Source organism: Microcaecilia unicolor, chromosome 10, assembly GCF_901765095.1.
Source record: "Microcaecilia unicolor chromosome 10, aMicUni1.1, whole genome shotgun sequence".
In the NCBI taxonomy this organism is placed as follows: domain Eukaryota; kingdom Metazoa; phylum Chordata; class Amphibia; order Gymnophiona; family Siphonopidae; genus Microcaecilia; species Microcaecilia unicolor.
In genome coordinates, this window is record NC_044040.1 from 218,480,141 (window position 1) to 218,499,777 (window position 19,637).

The 19,637-nt window shown below is 46.2% G+C and overlaps 1 protein-coding gene across 1 annotated transcript in view; it reads right to left on the minus strand.

The window, feature by feature from the left end:
- FYTTD1 (forty-two-three domain containing 1) overlaps positions 1-19,637 on the minus strand; it is a 60,901-nt gene that overhangs the window by 25,862 nt on the left and 15,402 nt on the right. Inside the window, exons 2-4 of the mRNA XM_030216300.1 lie at positions 18,482-18,613; positions 2,992-3,137; positions 1,294-1,400 (exon numbers count right to left, since the gene is read on the minus strand). Coding sequence (XP_030072160.1) covers positions 1,294-1,400; positions 2,992-3,137; positions 18,482-18,613 — 385 coding nt within the window. The remainder of the gene's footprint in view (positions 1-1,293; positions 1,401-2,991; positions 3,138-18,481; positions 18,614-19,637) is intronic.

Genomic DNA, 19,637 nt, shown 5'->3' on the forward strand with positions numbered 1-19,637 from the left:
TCCCCCTAAACCAACCTCTCCTCTTCCCCCATTCTCTATTTCTGTGGATAACACTCTCATCCTTACTGTCCCATCAGCTTGTAACCTTGGGGTCATCTTCGACTCCTCTCTCTCCTTCTCTGCACATATTATGCAGACTGCTAAAACCTGTCGTTTCTTTCTCTATAATATCGCCAAAATTTGCCCTTTCCTTTCTGAGCACACTACCAGAACCCTCATCCACACTCTTATCACCTCTCGCTTAGACTATTGCAACTTACTTCTCACAGGTCTCCCACTTAGCCATCTCTCTCCTCTTCAATCTGTTCAAAATTCTGCTGCAACGACTAATATTCCGCCAGTGTCGCTATGCTCATATTAGCCCTCTCCTCAAGTCACTTCACTGGCTCCCTATCCGTTTCCGCATACAGTTCAAACTCCTCTTATTGACTTATAAATGCATTCACTCTGCAGCTCCTCAGTACCTCTCCACTCATCTCTTCCTACACTCCTCCCCGGGAACTCTGTTCACTGGGTAAATCTCTTATCTGCACCCTTCTCCTCCACCGCTAACTTCAGACTCCGTTCCTTTTATCTTGCTGCACCATATGCCTGGAATAGACTTCCTGAGCTGGTACGTCAAGCTCCATCTCGGGCCATCTTCAAATCTAAGCTAAAAGCCCACCTTTTTGATGCTGCTTTTAACTCCTTACCCTTATTCACTTGTTCAGAACCCTTATTTTATCATCCTCACTTTTAATATTTTATATATTTATATATTTAATATTCCCTTATCTCTTATTTGTCCTGTTTGTCTGCCCTAATTAAATTGTAAGCTCTGTCGAGCAGGGACTGTCTTTTCATGTTCAAGTGTACAGCGCTGCGTACGTCTAGTAGCGCTATAGAAATTATAAGTAGTAGTAGTAGACCTGGCTATTGAGCTGGCTTTCATGGCTAAAGCTGAGGGCTGGGCTATGACTGCCCCAGTCCTTATACTGCTGATGTCACTGGAAACCTCAGGTCTCTGCTTCCATCTGCTGGTAGGGTGGCATAACCCATCAGTCTGGACTGGTCTAGCAGGATAAGAAGGAAAACTACATTTAAATTTATTTTCCCTTTCAGCACAGTCCATAGTAATTTAATCAAACAAACTTACTGTTGAAAAAACCTTGACTCCATTCAATTATTAAAGCAATAGCAGCCTTTGCTAGCTTCCATCCACCACCCTGGGGCTCCCTATAAGGTAAAAAGTCCAGCTTTGCCAAGAAAGGAGTCCAAAGCAGGTGATGAAATTCTGTTCCTGTGAGCTCTCACCTCCAAGGAAAAGGCCTTCTTAAACCCACAGAAGGTATCCTCTGGAACTCAGATGACCTCTGTAGGTTTCGTTCCCTTTTGAACATTGGACGCTGCCTCTGAATATTCTGTAGAATCATACATAAAACAAATGCATCACAGAGCATTACATTACATTCAATGTGGCTTACAGAAAAGAAGACTGGGACAATCCAGGAATTACATAGAATAGAACCATAATCATCCTATCCTAACACTATTAAACAAAGTAAAAATATATATAAAAATCAACCCTGTTTACCAGTTACAAGTAAGCAATCTCCTGATATTCTCTACATAGCAAAAAATGTAGAAAGAGAAAGGTTTTCACAGCCCCTCTAAATGGTCTATAATTTGTTAGTAGATGAATTGAAGACAGAAGAGCATGAAATTAGAACTACCATATCCCCTGCCACTAATCAGCGTGTTCCCTCGTTCTGAAAGTAGTTCTAACATAAACTCACGGATTCTATATAACGTGTGGCAGGTAGTGTGCGTTAAATTAGGTGCATGCCCATTTACGCACTCGCCATGAGTGACAAGCCAATTAGTCTTGATAACTGGCCAGTAACGACCAATTGTCACCACTAATTGGCAATGTGAATTTATGCGCGCTTCTTTTTTAAGCTAATTCTAAAAAGAGGCACATGTAAATTCCAACGTGTGTAGCTGAAAAGGGGTACATAAGTATTGCCATATTGGGACAGACCAAAGGTCCATCAAGCCCAGCATCCTGTTTCCAACAGTGGCCAATCCAGGTCACAAATACCTGGCAAGATCCCAAAAAAGTACAAAACGTTTTATGCCGCTTATCTCAGAAATAAAAAGTGGATTTTGCCCAAGTCCATTTTAATAATGGTCTATGGACTTTTCCTTTGGGAAGCCTTCCAAACCTTTTTTAAACTCAAAATGAAGTGCATTTATACAAATCAGGGTAAAGCGTGTACATTTAGGAGCAGGTATTTACACCAGATTTTCAGTGGTACACACGGCCGCACCAAACCGTAGGCACGTTCCCTCAGCCTATGTGTTAATCTATAAACCGTGCCTTAATGTAATGTAGACGTGGTTTATAGAATAGCGCTATGAGCTTTATTCCAACACGTCTACATTTTAGAAGCCATTTAGTGAATCTGGCTCACATTGTATAAATCTTGGTGGTATTTTCCAAAGGATAGCTTATAATTCAATAAGTTATTATTCTACTTTTGTCTAATGAAGCTTTTCTGTTTGGTCATCAAAGAGAACTGTACTACTTGGTTAAAGGGCTCAGGTGAACCCTAAAACAAGGGAGCAGTCTGCCAGTACTGCTGCTGATTTTAGGGAGATATAGAAACAGTGGACCCCGGAGAAATTTCGCTAAGGCAACTGTACTCAGTGGAGTAGAAGAACCAACTTCCCATTGCAAAGGCTTACTGCAAGCTCCAGAGTGCTCCAGCACCGAACTAGCCATTGCATTGCAGCAAACAAGCTGCCTCCTCAGCATGTACTCCAGGGATGGTATCTTTCTTAATAGGAATTTATAAGCTGAATATTCACATGAATGTCAAGATGTTGACCTTTAGAAATGTTTTTCAGATTCAGTTTTAAACTGTGCTAGTTTGGAGCAGAATCACACAGACGTCATGAACACTAAAGCAGAAGAACAACAACAACAACAAAAAAGTGTGGCCTTCCTACCCTCTCACTCAGTGGTGGCCGGTTCAAAGGGCTGATGCCTTTGTGCATAACTGATGCTTTTCTGGCTGCCAGGCCCGTAATAAGCCCATAGGGACGTCTTTTCCCCGTTATTCGCCCTCTGTAGCCCAAGCGATTCCTGCCGACACCTACAAGAGAAGAGTGAGACGAGAAGTGTGAACGACAGGTCACCACACCCATCTGCATCTGACAGACACTATTGGCACAGTTAATTCTCAAGCAGTCCTAACCAGAATCAATTAGAAATATATCATCAGCCTAAAATTATCTACAATCTCTACTTCTAGTTTTTCCTACATCAGTCCAGGCCCAAAAATGATATTAGATTGTAAGCTCTGTCGAGCAGGGACTGTCTCTCCATGTTCAAGTGTACAGCGCTGCGTACGTCTAGTAGCCCTATAGAAATGATAAGTAGTAGTAGTAGATATGGGGTTTGGACCAAAATCTGTATGAGAAAAGACTTGAGGAACTGAATATGTATACCCTAGAAGAAAAGGCAGGACAGGGGCGATAAGATTCAGGCGTTTAAATCTGAAAGGTATTAATATGCAAACAAATATTTTCTAGAGAAGGGGGCGATTGGGTGGCAGGGCCGGTGGCTGGGAGGCGGGACTAGTGCTGGGCAGACTTCTACGATCTGTGCCCTGAAAATGGTAGATAAAAATTAAGGTCAGGTATACATATAAAGTAGTGCATATGAGTTTATCTTGTTGGGTAGACTGGATGGACCGTACAGGTCTTTTTCTGCCGTCACCTACTAAGAAGCAGAACTAGAGGACATGAACTAAGGTTGCGGGGGAGGGGGGAGGCGTTGACTTTTTCCATGGAAAGGGTGAAGGATGCCTGGAATGCTTTCCCGTGGGAGGTGGTGCTTAGATGGTAACTCCAGTAATTGAAAATCAAGGCCAATGTCAGACAGACTTCTATGGTCTGTGGCTCCATTATGGCTAGACTTATCTAGGTGGGCTTGAGTGGGCTTTGATGGCAACGCCAGTACTATTAGAAGCAATATTCCCAGGTCTGCACTAAGGAATAATTGGCTGATACCCTCTTATGAAGTGAAGCGCTTACTCACGAAGCCTGTATATTCTTATGAATCCTATGCTGTAGAGAACAAGAGCAAGTAATTGTAGAAGGACCCACTGAGATGGCATCTTCTCTTTCCCTTTCCAAGCAGCTATATTACTTGATTACAAGGATCAGATAGCACACGTTAATCCAACTCCCACCACAGAGCAGAAGAGGAGGGATTTTTGGTTATGTCTACTCTGCTGAGCTTGGCCTGTGGCTGAACTTCAATGTACAGCATTAGATTAAAAAGGCCATGTGCAATGCAGCTGTTGCACATCTTCATGAAAATCAGCCCTTTGCAGAGATAACAATAAAAGGGGAGGCACCTCATTTCATTAAGATTTGTAATGCCACCATCACAGAAGTCTAAGTGGTTTATTAAAAAAAAAAAAAAAACAGTTTAAGACAATGACGCAAGTCATGATACAAACATTAAAAAAAAAGAATCGGAGGGACAACAGGACAAAGCAGCTGCCAGCCATGCACCAGGCATCCTACACCAAAGTAGATAGCCGATTACGACAATCTGTACCAAAAGCAAGCTAAAAAAAATCAATTCAAGATCGCTTTAAATTTTGGTATGGAGGATTCACTTCTTAACTCGCATGGCAAAGAGTTCTAGAATGTTGGCCCATGGGAAGAGAAGAATGGGCATCTAGTCAAGTGAAACCAAAATTCTAATCCAATGCTGATCTTTAATGAAGGAAACCATCACTCCTCTTAGCACCATGCAGCATTTTAAACCACAACATTCTGAAGTCTCTTGCTGGTAACCCAGGGGAAGTCAGCATATGAAATTATAATAATCTCATTAATTACAAACACATGAAGATATTCCAGAGAGCAAAACTGAGGTCAGAGCATAAAGGCCAAATTCTCTGAGAATGAAGCTACTTCCTACTGATCAAGGGGACCTGCAGTCACACAGTAAAGCAGATTGTCAAGAAGCATATCTAAAACATAAAATCTCTCAGGTTGATCTTACATCCAGCAAAAGCCTGTTCCATGAAAACCGGAGGATTAACTTTTAATCTAAGAGACTGTAACCAAGAAGCAAGTGCATCAAAATAAAGATTAATGGCAGGAACAATAGAGGGTTCTATAGGATCCTGGGTGAAACCCAATTGGATATCAGCCAGAACTCCGAGTTAGCCTCACCAGAGGCACAAAAAAAAACCAAAAACCCAAAACTGAAAAGTGTTGTAGCTATTACTGACTCCTGTGACAGTGCACCAGAACATCTGATTAAAGAGCACTGACTTCTTATCACTCCCCACATCAGCACCTACTTGTAATTCCTTCTTACTTACAGATATTACTTATTTCAGTGTCATGGCCCCTACTTTGTGGAATACCCTACCACTGGAACTTGAGGATTGTCTTTCCTCAAGACTTACTATTTTAGGCAGGCCTATCTAAGTGCCGCTAAGACCGATGTGTAAGAACCGAGGCAGCACTTGTCCTGATATAACTTCATCACCGGTGTTTTTGGAGACCTTTAGCATATCTTACCCTCCTTCTGTTATCTGAGTGGTTAATTTTTCCACTTTATTCCTGTACCCTTATACACTTAACTTTGTATTATAGGTTTTCTTGTGATTCTGTTTCCAGTTTCCTTTACCCAAATCAACCTACTTAGAATTGTACACTGCTTAGAAGTTTTTAAACTATTTGTGGTATAGCAAATAAAGTGAACTGTGAAAGCCACAGTTTAAAAGCACAGCAGAGGCAGCCTCCAGCCCAAGGTAAGATGAAATAACTCCTGTGCAAGACAAGATATAAAGCACAAACCTGCACACTGATGACCTAGAGCGGTGATGGCGAACCTATGGCACGCGTGCCAGAGAGGCCACGCGGAGCCCTCTCTGTTGGCATGCGCACCGCCAGTCGCCTCACCCGAGACTTTCAGCCCTCCCACCCACCCAGCGTCAAGCGTTCCTCCCTCCCTCCCACCCGGCACCAGCCCACCCAGCCTCCATCCCTCCCTCCGAACCCGAAGAAATTTAAAAGTCTTCCCTTGTCCAAGTAGGCGGCGTCAGCATCAGCAGTAGCAGCGAAAAGCGTGCTGCTGGTTCGGCGTGTCTTCAGCCTTCCATCTCTCAAGCTCTCTGGTCCTGCCCTCATTTCCTGTTAGGGCGGGACCAGAGAGCTTGAGAGACGGAAGGCTGAAAACGCGCCGAACCAGCAGCACGCTTTTCGCTGCTACTGTTGATGCTGACGCCGCCTATTCGGACAAGGGAAGACTTTTAAATTTCTTCGGGTTCGGAGGGAGGGAGGGATGGCGGGCTGGTGCCAGATGGGAGGGAGGGAGGAATGCCCTGGTGCTTGGGTGGGAGTGCTGGGTGGGTGGGTGGGAGGCCTGCCTGGTGCTTGGGTGGGTGGGAGAGAGGGCTGCCTGGTGCTTGGGTGGGTGTCCTGGTACTTGGGTGGGAGTGCTGGGTGGGTGGATGGCCTGGTGCCTGGTGCTGGGTGGGAGGGAGGGAGGCTTGGGTGCTTGGGTGGCCTGGTGCTTGGGTGGGTGCATGGCCTGGTGCTTGGGTGGGAGGGAGGGAGGCCTGGTGCTGGGTGGGTGGCCTGGTGCTTGGGTGGGAGTGCTGGGTGGGTGCATGGCCTGGTGCTTGGGTGGGAGGGAGGGAGGCCTGGTGCTGGGTGGCCTGGTGCTGGGTGGGAGGGAGGCTGGACATGGATGTAGGGCAAGAAATGAAGAAGAAAGGAGGAAAGTAAAGAAATAAATGGAAAGGAAGCCCTGGAAACAGAGTTAAGAGAACAGATAGAGAGCAGCAGAATCAGCGACTAGGACCAATATGGATAGAAAAACAAAATCACCAGACAACAAAGGTAGAAAAAATCATTTTATTTTCATTTTAGTGTTTGGAATATATCCAATTTGAGAATTTACATCTGCTGTTTTATTTTGCACTGGGTATACTGGAGCTGTAATAACTTACAGAAATGATTTATAATGAAAGAAAATCATGTTATTTTTTTCTCCTATACTAGTATAATATTTTCAATGATGTCTGTTTATATGCGCCATGGCTGGTGTAAGGGGGTGTGGCTATCATAGGGGTGGAGTCATATGTGGTGACCCCGCCCATAATGAGTACTGGCACTTCGCGATGAGTAATTAGATTTTGGGTTGCTGTTTGGGCACTCGGTCTCTGAAAGGTTCGCCATCACTGGCCTAGAGCCTCTCCAACATGAACAACAAGATTAAATGCTACAGTCATATCAAGTAAAAGAAACGGCACATCTTTAGCATAGTCCAGGGAAATCCACACTCCATTTACCAGAGACATTAAGCTATTTCAACCCTTTGACCTCTTCAAAATCCTGAATGCATAGGGTACAAGTAATTTTTGAAAGAAAAATACCTAATTGTTCTACTTTTCTATCACCTTGCCATCAATGGTAAATTGGAAATAGAGGGATAACTTGCTGGTTAAAGGGGGGATTAAGCCCAGTCTTCTTTTGGTCTGAATGTTATTTTTCTTTTTTAAACACTACAATAACATTGTTCAATAAACAGGTGCACTCCAGAAAACAACAAATAAATGCAAAGTCCACAACAAATAATACAAAACACACAGTAGTCGTATTTATCTGCAGAAGGCCAGAAATTACTCCCCTCCCCTCCCCCCAGCCCAAGCCCAGTCTTCTTTAATGCAGGCCGTATTCCTCTCTCCTTCCAAACCTGAGGAACAGAACCCTAGGCTAACTATATCCAGTAGCAGAGATAATGAATACTAATATCAAAATGACTGGGAAGTAGTTCAAATTGCCAGGTTAAAATTACCCACTGCGGTGAATTTTTGTCAAGGGTAAAGTAAGAGGCAAGATTAACCTCAGAGAAAGTACCTAAATGAAGTATAGTAGTATTTAAACCCTTGAAAGTCCCAGAAAGACTAGCCTGAGCTACAAGAATCCATAACTGCTTAAAGAAAGTTTCTCAAAGTGAGAGGCAAGATGTTTGTTGAAGTGTTTGGGTTAAAACTGAAGTAGAAACAAGCCTACATAACTGATATAATTGGATCTGAGTCCCCAAATCCAAGCGACAGCTGCTTCTACTATTTATGGCAAGTACACTGCAGAAAACTCTTATCCCAGGTGTGCATGCCATGATAACATCAAGACTGGATTACTGTAATGCACTCTATAATGGTTAGACTACAAAGGGTCTGCACCAGCTCCAAATGATTCAGAATGCTGCAGCAAGACTCACAGAACATTGCAAAAAACATGACCACATCACACCATTTTTGCAAAACGTTCACTGGCTACCAGTACAATACAGAGCTAAATTTAAAACTCTATGTCTGATCTTCAAGGCCCTGAAAGGAAATGGCCCCGAGTACTTGAAGACCAGGATCACCCTCTACACACATCCAAGGACACTAAGGTCCTCCCAAGGGTTATCCCTAACCTCACCCTCTCCAAAATACATTATAGGGATACCCTCAAGCGAGCCTTTTCCAGAGTAGCTCCTGAAAGGCTCCACTTAACACATGACTATCTCTACTTCAGGAAGCAGGTGAAAGCTTAGCTCTTCAACCAGGACTTTAATGGAAGAAGTAACTAACTTGTTAGTCTCACACACACACCAAGAGTGACACAGGCTGCACATTTGTTTACAATTGTCTTCTGATGGAGGTTGCAGTATTGATTTACATTTAGGAAGTGATTAACAATTAAGAAACGACTAGAAGCGGAAAGTTCTTTGACGGTTGGTTCCTTAGTTATAGAATTTTTTGAAGAGGTGGGTTTTCAGTTCTTTTCTGAACTGGAGATAGTTGGTGATGCTTCTTGTGATCCTTGTATCGAATTCCACCATTTGGAACCTAGGTAACTAAATCCAGCCAGATTTGTATATTATATGTTTCTGCAGTTGGGTAGGTGAACAAGTAGGTAGCTTAGAGTTTCTTGGGGATAGTTCGATCATATCTAGCATATACTCTGGGGTCATGCCAAACAGTATTTTGTATATGATGGTGTTAGCTTTGAAGACTAGTCTGGCCTTGATTGGCAGCCAATGCAGTGTTTCGAGCAATGGAGTGACTGTAGTGGAAGTGAATTTTAAAGTTTGTTTTCAACTCTACCTTGACCGACAAGTGCACTCGGGGTCTGTATTTTACCCCACCCAAAGTCTATGGCTTATGATTAGATTACTTATTTTGCTGCCAACCAAGGAGTTTACCCTGTTTTATTTGTTAAATATTGACTATCTTGTCTAAGCACAAAGGAATCATACAATTAAAAATAAATGACTGCATTCCTTATTTCCTGTTAGTTTTAATTTAAGTAATGCTATTCTAAGGGATTTATTATTCCATAAAAATCTAGACAAATGGATTTGGCTTCTCTATAGAGTTTGGGTGAAAAAGTCATAGGGATCATATGTAGAATATGGCACGATTTTTATTTTAAGAGTTTCATGACACTCCACAATGATAAAAATAATGATGACCATTGGCGTATCAGCTTTTATTACCAATTAAGTGGGAACACCTCATGTATTCAAATTTATTTTATAAACCGATATTTTAGTGAATTGAGAAATGGTATCTATAGTAGAATTAAATGTAGTGAAAGGTAAAATTATGTATAATCATACCTGATAATTTTCTTTCCATTAATCATAGCTGATCAATCCATAGACTGGTGGGTTGTGTCCATCTACCAGCAGGTGGAGATAGAGAGCAAACTTTTGCCTCCCTATATGTGGTCATGTGCTGCCGGAAACTCCTCAGTATGTCGATATCAAAGCTCCATCTGCAGGACTCAGCCCTTAGAGAATTACACCCACAAAGGGACACTCTGCCCAGCTCACCACCGCCGAAACGGGGGAGGGGAATTAACCCAGCTCATCCCCACACAAGTGGGGGAGGGGAATTAACCCAGCTCATCCCCACACAAGTGGGGGAGGGGAATCCGTCCAGCTCATCCCCGCGGAGCGGGGGAGGGACACCACACCCGCCGATGCGGGGGGATCTGGCTTATCCTGCAACCGCAACCGCGGGAGGAGCTGACTGACCCTAGCACCGCCGAAGCGGGAGGGGTACAAAACTGCCCTACAACCGCACGAAGCGGGAGGGAGTGCCGGCAGAATTTATGTCTCAATCCAGCCCCGTAAAACGGAGGGGAGAGGAATGCAGCAGCTCACTGTAACACAAACTCGTCTCAACTCTTGAAGAATCCAAGTGAAAAAACTTGAACCCGAAGTCTTCCTGAAGTAACTGAAGACTAAACTTGAACCTGAAATGCAACCAGAATAGAAACCATACAGATATCTGGGCGGGGCTATGGATTGATCAGCTATGATTAATGGAAAGAAAATTATCAGGTATGATTATACATAATTTTACCTTCCATATCATCAAGCTGATCAATCCATAGACTGGTGGGATGTACCGAAGCAGTACCCACCCAGGGCGGGACATAGAAATCCCTGAACTCAACACTGAAGCTCCACACCGGGCCTCCGCCCGTGCCGCCACAGTCAAGCGGTAATGCTTGGAGAATGTATGGGCCGATGCCCAAGTTGCCGCCTTGCATATCTCTTCCAAGGAGACGGACCCGGCCTCTGCCATCGAGGCCGCCTGAGCTCTAGTGGAGTGAGCCTTCAGCTGGATAGGCGGCCCTTCCCCGCGGCCACATAAGCCGCGGCAATGACTTCCTTGACCCATCTTGCCACTGGAGGCTTAGCAGCCTGCAGACCCTTACGAGGACCTGCCAACAGGACAAACAGATGATCCGATTTCCGGAAATCATTGGTCACTTCCAAGTATCTGATGATGACTCGTCTCACATCCAGATATTTAAGAGCAGAGTACTCCTCTGGGTAGTCCTCCCTACGAAAGGAAGGGAGACAGAGCTGCTGATTCACATGGAAGCGAGAAACAATCTTGGGCAGGAAGGAAGGCACTGTGCGAATAATCACTCCTGCCTCAGTGAACTGCAGAAAAGACTCTCGACATGAGAGTGCCTGGAGCTCGGAAACTCTTCTGGCTGAAGGATAGCCACCAAAAAGACTGCTTTCAACGTCAGGTCTTTCAGAGATGCCCTCAACAAGGGTTCAAAAGGCGGCTTCTGTAATGCTCTGAGCACCAGGTTAAAATTCCACGCAGGCACCATTGAGTGCAGAGGAGGGCGCAGGTGCTTAACTCCCTTGAGAAAACGCACCACATCTGGCTACGAAGCCAGGGAAGCACCCTTCAGGCGGTCCCTGAAGCAAGCCAGGGCCGCTACCTGGACTTAAAGGGAACTGAGCGACAGGCCTTTCTCCAGACCTTCTTGCAGGAATGCCAACACTGAAGAAATTGGAGCAGTGAATGAAGAAAATGAGCCTGCTTCGCCACGCTGCAAAGGTACGCCAAACCCTGGCGTAAACAGTAAAAGTAGAGCGCTTCCTCGCTCTCAGCATAGTGGCGATGACCTTGTCTGAGAAGACCTTCTTCCTCAGACGCTGCCGCTCAATAGCCAGGCCGTAAGCCCAAAGGGGGAGGGATCCTCCATCACCACGGGACCCTGATGTAACAGACCCTGCTCCACTGGCAGCCCCACCAGGATTATCCAGCCCGGATGCTTTGCCAATCGGTCTAGCACCCTGCCCAACATGGGCCAGGGCGGGAACACATAGAGAAGCTCTTGTGTTGGCCACTGTTAGAGGAGAGCATCGACTCCAAGAGATCGAGGGTCCCGTCCTCTGCTGAAAAAACGCGGCACTTGGCAACTGGCCGATGACGCCAATAGATCTAGGCTCGGCTGGCCCCAGCGCTTCGTGATATCCAAGAACGCCTGAGCCGATAACTGCCACTCTCCGGGATCCAAGGTATGGCGACTGAGAAAGTCCGCCTTGACATTCATGACTCCGGCAATGTGGGCTGCTGACAGCTGCTCCAGGCTCGCTACCGCCCACTGGCATAGATTCACGGCTGCCTTGGCTAGAGGGGCGCTCTTGGTACCTCCCTGGCGGTTGACATAGACCACAGCCGTGGCATTGTCCAACAGGGCCCGTACTGGCTTCAACGCCAGTACCGGGATGAACTCCAAAAACACCAACCGAATGGCTCTGAGTTCCAGGAGGTTGATAGACCACTTTGCCTCTGCAGGAGACCAGAGCCCCTGCGCTGTCCTTCCCAAGAAGAGGGCTCCCCAGCCCGACAAAGAGGCGTCCGTCGTGACGACAATCCACTCCGGGGTCACCAGAGGCATTCCTGCAGACAACTTGTCTGTCTGCGTCCACCAGCTCAGCGCCTTGCGCACTGCTGGGTCCAAGGGAAGGCGCACAGCATAATCCTCCGACATCGGAGTCCAGCGCAGCAGCAGAGATTGTCGAAGTGGTCTCATATGAGCCCTGGCCCAGGGCACTACATCCATCGTGGCCGACATAGAGTCCAACAGCTGCACATAGTCCCAAGTCCGAATAGGAGAGGCTACTAGGAACTAGTCCACCTGAGCCTGAAGCTTGACAATCCAATTGTCTGGCAGGAACACTCTGCCCACTTGGGTGTCGAATCGAACTCCCAGATGCTCCAGGGACTGAGTCGGGCGCAGCTGGCTTTTCTCCCAGTTGATGATCCACCTCAGGGAGCTCGAAAGAGCAACCACCCGGTTCACAGCTTTGCCGCACTCTGCATAAGAGGGGCTTGGATCAACCAGTCGTCCAGATAAGAATGGACTTGAACTCCTTCCTTCCACAGGAAGGCCGCGATGACCACCATTACTTTGGAGAAGGTCCGCGGAGCAGTAGCCAACCCGAACGGGAGGGCTCTGAACTGGAAGTGTCGACCAGTACTGCAAAACGCAAAAAGCGTTGATGAGGAGGCCAGATGGGAATATGCAAGTACGCGTCCTTGAAGTCCAAGGATGCCAGGAACTCTCCTGCCTTCACTGCCGCTATAACAGAGCGGAGGGTCTCCATGCGAAAGTGCCGAACTTTCAAGGCCCAATGGACCCCTTGAGGTCGAGGGTAGGCTGTACAGAACCTCCTTTCTTTGGAATCACAAAGAAAAAGGAGTAACGTCCCTTGCCAGGCTGATTCTCTGGCACCGGAACGACCGCCCCCAGGCGGAACAGATTGTCCAAGGTCTGCTGCACTGCCACAGCTTTGACCGGAGACTTGCAGGGAGAGAGTACAAACCCGTCTTTTAAGGGTCGGCAGAACTCTAGCTTGTAGCCGTCTCTGATGACTTCCAGCACTCAAGCGTCTGAAGTTATTGTGGTCCACTCGCCCATAAACGAGGACAGCCGTCCTCCAATCTGCACTGAGGCGTGGACCAAGGCCCCGTCATTGGGTACGAGACCCTGGGGGAGGACCGGAGAGAGCACCTCCGGGACGGCGGTCTCTGCGAAAGGAATGCTGCTTGGGGGAGAAGTTCCTCTTGAAGGAAGAGAGGGCAGAGGAGCCCGACCTGCCCGGGCGGTACTGACGGGCTTCCTGAGCCCGTCCTCTGGAGGTACCAGGGCGAGTACTAGCCCGAGCCCTGACCTCTGGTAACTTCTTGCCCTTAGACGTGCCGAGATCGGACACGATTTTGTGCAGCTCGACCCCAAAGAGCAGCTTGCCTTTAAAAAGGCAATCTAGCCAGGCGGGATTTAGAGGCATGGTCAGCAGACCAATGTTTCAGCCAAAGCCACCGCCGCGCAGAGATTGTCTGAGCCATGCCTTTAGCTGAGGCTCTCAAGACATCATACAGCAAGTCTGCCAAATAGGCTAAGCCCGATTCCAGGGCCGGCCAAACAGCCCTCAAGGAATGATCCGAGGGGGAAGCCCGCTGCACCATAGTCAGGCACGCCCTGGCCACATAGGAGCCGCAAACTGAGGCCTGCAAACTTAAAGCAGCCGCCTCAAAGGACGACCTTAAGGCCGCCTCCAATCCTCTGCCTTGGGCGTCCTTTAGGGCCGTGCCACCTTCCACTGGTAACGCCGTTTTCTTAGTCACCGCAGTGATTAAAGAATCCACGGTAGGCCACAGAAAGGCCTCACGTTCACCTTCAGGCAAAGGATAGCGGCGGGACATAGCCCTAGCCACTTTAAGGCTCGCTTCCGGGACATCCCATTGAGCCGACATTAAGGAGTGCATGGCATCATGCATGTGGAAGGTTCTAGGCGGGCGCTTCGTCCCCAGCATAATGGCAGAGCCAACAGGGGCTGAGGGAGAGACGTCCTCCGGAGAGGAAATCTTCAAAATGCCCATGGCCTGCACTAACAGGTTGGGCAAAACCTCTGAGCTAAAGAGCCGCTGCAGAGGGGTCATCCGCTCCATCCGAGCGGGGATCCGTCTCCTCCAAGGAATCCGCAAAGGACCGTTGGGAGACCTCAGACACGCTGCCCTCATCTACATCGGAGGAGACAAAGTCCTCCAAGGCCTGGGAATCAACCCGAGGGCGTTTACCTCTGGGAACCTCAACCTCTTTACCAGACGAGGGAGCAGGGGCAGCGTTTTGCATGAGGAAAGCCTGATGCAGCAGCAAAACAAACACGGGGGAGAAACCCCCCAGACTGTGCACTTCCGCAGCCTGGGCAACAGCCCTAGACGCACCCTCAACCGGCGCTCGCAAGAGCGGGGAAGAGACATGCTGCGCATCCAAAATGGCGTCCGGCGCGACACTCCGCGAAGGAGCCGCGCGGGAAGAACGGCGCTTAACTTTAGCCGCTTTTGTGCCGTCGCCCAAATTAAGGGCGTTCATGGCATTAATGTCTCCAACCTCAAGGGCGGCCCACGAAGAAGCCGTCCGAGCCGCGTGGCCGGCCAAGATGGCGGAGGCGAGGAGCGGGGGATGGGCGTTTATGGCGGGAAAAACCGCCACGCCGGAGGAAGGACCGGGACATTCATCGGTTACGAAACTGTCACCCAACAAGGGCGAATCAGGCTGTAAGACCCCCGCATCCCCTCTAGAAGCGCTCAAGCGATCCGGGGAGCGACCCTTTGCGCCCTCGCCCTCCGACGCCATATGCCACGAGGAGAAGAATCGGGGAACCCCCTGCCCGCTATAAAAAGGTAAAAATTACCTGCTGTCCGCTCCGAGCTGTAACGAACTGGTGTCCCAGTGAGTAGCTGCAATGAACGTTTAAATAAACGTCGAAATAAACGCCTTTAAGGACGTTTAAAAATTTTTTTTTTTTTTTTTAAACGGAGCCAGCGGGAGGGGGGAGAAAAGGAGGGACCTGGCACCACCAGGTTTGCACTTGCTCAAGAAGAGCCCTCAACCCCAGGCACTCAACAAAACCTAAAAATTAGGCTTGGAGGCCTAGCCAGAGCTGCTGCTGTGTGTGACCACCACCTGCTGAGATAGAGAACATACTGAGGAGTTTCCGGCAGCACATGACCACATATAGGGAGGCAAAAGTTTGCTCTCTATCTCCACCTGCTGGTAGATGGACACAACCCACCAGTCTATGGATTGATCAGCTTGATGATATGGAAACCATTGTTATCAGTGTAAATCCATTTACATTCCAAACCTTTTTGCCAAGAGAGTGAACCAAAATTTAACATCCAAACTTAAGTCCCATGGGACATTTAACTAAAAGAGTCCAATTCTGCAGAGAAGTGAGTAAGCAGGAAACATGTCTCCTTGAGTGTAGGAGTAGCCTGAGAACCAGGTTCTATTCCCACTACAGCTTCTTACGACTCTGGGAAAGTTACCTAATCCTCCACTGCCCCAGGTACAAAATAAGTTCCTGTATATAATATGTAAACCACTTTGATTGAACCACAGAAAGGTGATATATCAAATCCTGTGCCCTTTCCCTTTCAGACAACGTGAAGAGACCCACACACCAAACATTTTTTCCAAAGGAAAAAAGGGAGAAACTTTTTCTGAACAATCTGAAAACAGTAGATCTTGAAGAAGCAGACATAATGAGGAGTGGACAAGTGACTCACACCTAAGAATCAATACAAAAAGTAGATTCATGCATGGGAAGGGGGTCAGAAGTCCAAGAGATCAGTAAACAATGGGAAGTGGAAAAAGGACAGATCTCTGGCTGATCATATCCAAAGATCTGGTGGTTAGAGCAGCAGACTGAGAATTGGCCAGGGTTCAAATCTATTCGTACTTCCTGTGATTGTACTCGTCACTTAACCCTCTATTGTCTCAAGTACAACCTGTAAATCCTCTGGCCACAAAGAAAACACCTAAATCTAACTCACCTTGAGCTACTACTAAAAAGATGTGAAGTAACCTCAATGTATAAACATGTTTTTTTTGTACAAGAGTTAAAATGTCATACAAAAATGAAGGTGACGATATATTCGTACAGATCAAATGATGTTTTATTTTGACCACAAATTACAATAAAAATATAAATTAAAATAAGGGAATGCAAGGACTTAAAGGGAGATTTATAACCAATGCAGGAAAAAAAAAGCAAAAAGCAATACCTCTGGACAAGTCACTGCTAAAATCTCACCTGGGTTGGTTTGGAGGCCAGAACACCTGAAAGCCAAAAACTTTTCTATGTGCACTTGATGTGACAGGAAAAAACATGAGGACTGAAGCTTAATGTGCTTATTATACATCACCAACAGTAGAAACACAAGACCATCTGGCCTATCTAGTCTGCCCATCATTGCCCTCTACTATCCCTTCCACTCCCCTAGAGATCCTATGTACATGCCCCAAGTAAATTATGTTCAATAGTAATGCAGTAGAGTATCAACGGTTTGGCATTCAAGATAGACATATTTTAGAAAGATCATCTCATTTTAGGCAAAAATTGCACACAACACTTGCTTTCAGGTGACGATATAAACATATTTATTTGTTACATTTGTATCCCACATTTTCCCACCTATTTGCAGGCTCAATGTGGCTTACATAGTACCGTAAAGGCGATCGCCAATATAGGTATGAACAAATACAGAGTGATGTTGTAGTAGAGTATGGATCATGTGTTATAGACACGTTAGGGAATCATAAGGGGGAAGAGTTAAGTTGTGTCCAGTACAAGCTTTGGCTTTGTTGTGTTGTAGGGTTAAGGCATTTAAGTTGGATCTTTAGGGTATGTCTTTTCGAACAGGTAAGTTTTTAGTAATTTCCGGAATTTTAGGTGGTTGTTTGTTGTTTTCAAAATAGTGCAAAGTTTCACACTGCAAGTCATCTCATATGACTAAGGCGCTGTCTCTTTCTATATCTATATATACATACACCCCCCTCAAGAAAGAAAGAAACATTCAAATATCAGATATATACATAATAATCAGCAAACATTTTTCAACGGTAAAAGGGGGCCTGTAAAAGAAATGGCTGTATGGGAGTGAACCACTTACCATGCAGCCATTTCGGAGGGGGGGGGGGGGGGGGGGAGGAAAAGCACTTACCTTTATTAGTTGCCAGGGTGGGGGTATGAACTATTGCCAGGCTCCTGCACGCCAACCCTTTAATAAAAGGGCCTCTAAGTTTGTACCCGAGGCAACGGAGGGTTAACTGACTTGCCCAAGATAACAAGGAGCAGCACTGGGATTTGAGTTGGCCAACTCCGGATGTCATGACCAGAGTTCTAACCACTAGGCTACTCCTCCACTCATTAAATTATCCCCCAAATGACAGGGTAGGTAAGTCTGGACATCCTCACTTATGAATGAGAAAGTAGTATTAAATAAAGGGGTCTAGACTCAGGAGGAATATAAAAAATATAGTTCTGAACAGAACAGTCTCTCAATGGAACTAAAACAGCATGGGATAAACAGAGAAGATCCCCAGACAGGAGGATGAGAAAACCTCAGACTGGGGGAGGTTCAGGGACCTAGTGGACCTCCTCTGCCAATTTCCTGTGAAGGTAAAACACTTGTACGCAGAGTGTGAGTGAAGCTAAGTGATGCATGTCATGCTCATATATATATTCCACTGCCCACTCATTTATTTTTTTGAGAAATATAATTTACAATGTATATTTATTTTTGTTTGTGTATAAAGTGTTTGTATTGGATTCTATTCTGCTCTTACGTGCATTTTTATTGTGAATATGTAATTGTTAACCACTTTGGGTGAAGTGGGATATAAATTCTTTTAAATAAATAAAATAATTTGCACAGTCTATTTGCAGAAGGCACTGCAGGATGATGCTTAAATGAGATGCCTGCGACTGCCTCTAGTAAGAAAACGTATTAGTTCTGATGCTTGAATTGTACAACAGTTTTTCCAAAGATGAGGGTCGATATTGTTTTCAATTCTCCCCTAATTACTGCTGGATTTAACCCGAGGTCAGATGACTGGCACATGGTTACACACACAATGAATCAGATGAAACTTATCCCATTCTAGCGCATGTGTTGTGAATTCCTGCTGTACAATGATTTGCTGACTGTATCATCAAGTAATAGAGTAGGTGCCTGAAAACCTTGACGGATAAGTGATTCCAGTGAAAGGACAAACATTAACAGCCCTATGCATATACCTTTCTGCTGCTGGATTCCCCACCTGCTCCTGCCCATCCTGAACTGCCGAGCAAAGTACGGCCGCAAACCTCCGTTCTGCCGCAGTGCCTTTAGCTTCCTTTCCTCCTCCTTGTTCAGCTTGATTATATCATCTGTGAAAAGGATGCAATGAACAAAAATTATGGCACAATTTTACTACGGATGGAGAGAACAACAACAAAGGGAATGTCAAGAGCCACTGCCACGAAGCAACTGCAAAGTGAAGAAACAGATCCAGCCCACAAGGCTCAGGCACTTCTCACGTGTCCTGTTCGGCCAAGGCTTAAAACAAAATGGCAGCTGTTCCATATATTGCCCACAAAGATTCAGTTTTATCTTTAAAACATAGTAGATGACGGCAGAAAAAGACCTGCACGGTCCATCCAGTCTGCCCAACAAGATAACTCATATATGCTACTTTTTGTGTATACCCTACTTTGATTTGTACCTGTGCTCTTCAGGGCACAGCCCGTTTAAGTCTGCCCAGCACTATCCCTGCCTCCAAACCACCGGCTCTGGCACAGACCGTATAAGTCTGCCCAGCACTATCCCCGCCTCCCAACCCCGCCTCCAGCTCTGGCACAGATCTTATAAGTCTGCCCAGCATTATCCCTGCCTCCCACCACCGGTTACAATGACTATCCCATGGATTCTACAAAAGGCACCCTGATTAACGAGCCAACACCGATAATTAACATTAATTGGCACCAATTAGGGGCTGCACACCATTCTATAAGCATGAGCGCCCAAATCCCATAGCGTGCAAAGGGGGTGTGACCATGCACATTCTCAAAAGATGTGCAAAGTTGGGCATGGGAATCCCCGCTAGGTGCTCATCCCGGAGTGTCCTTTGTAGAATAGCTGCGAATGCTGATTTTTTTCCGGTGACCACTTTCTAAGCACCATTTACTAAATCTGGCCCTATGTGATTATGCTGCAACCAAAATTATAAAACACCTCTTCCATGATGGTGTCAAATATAACTGGTTGGTACTGTGGCAAATCACTGACTGCCCTATCTGTGACGCTGGAATTGCATCATGATGGAGTTTAACTTGCACAGGGTGGCAGGTGCAGCTCTGGACTAGATGGACCCTGCAGGTCTTTATCTACAGTCATATACTATGTTACTATGAA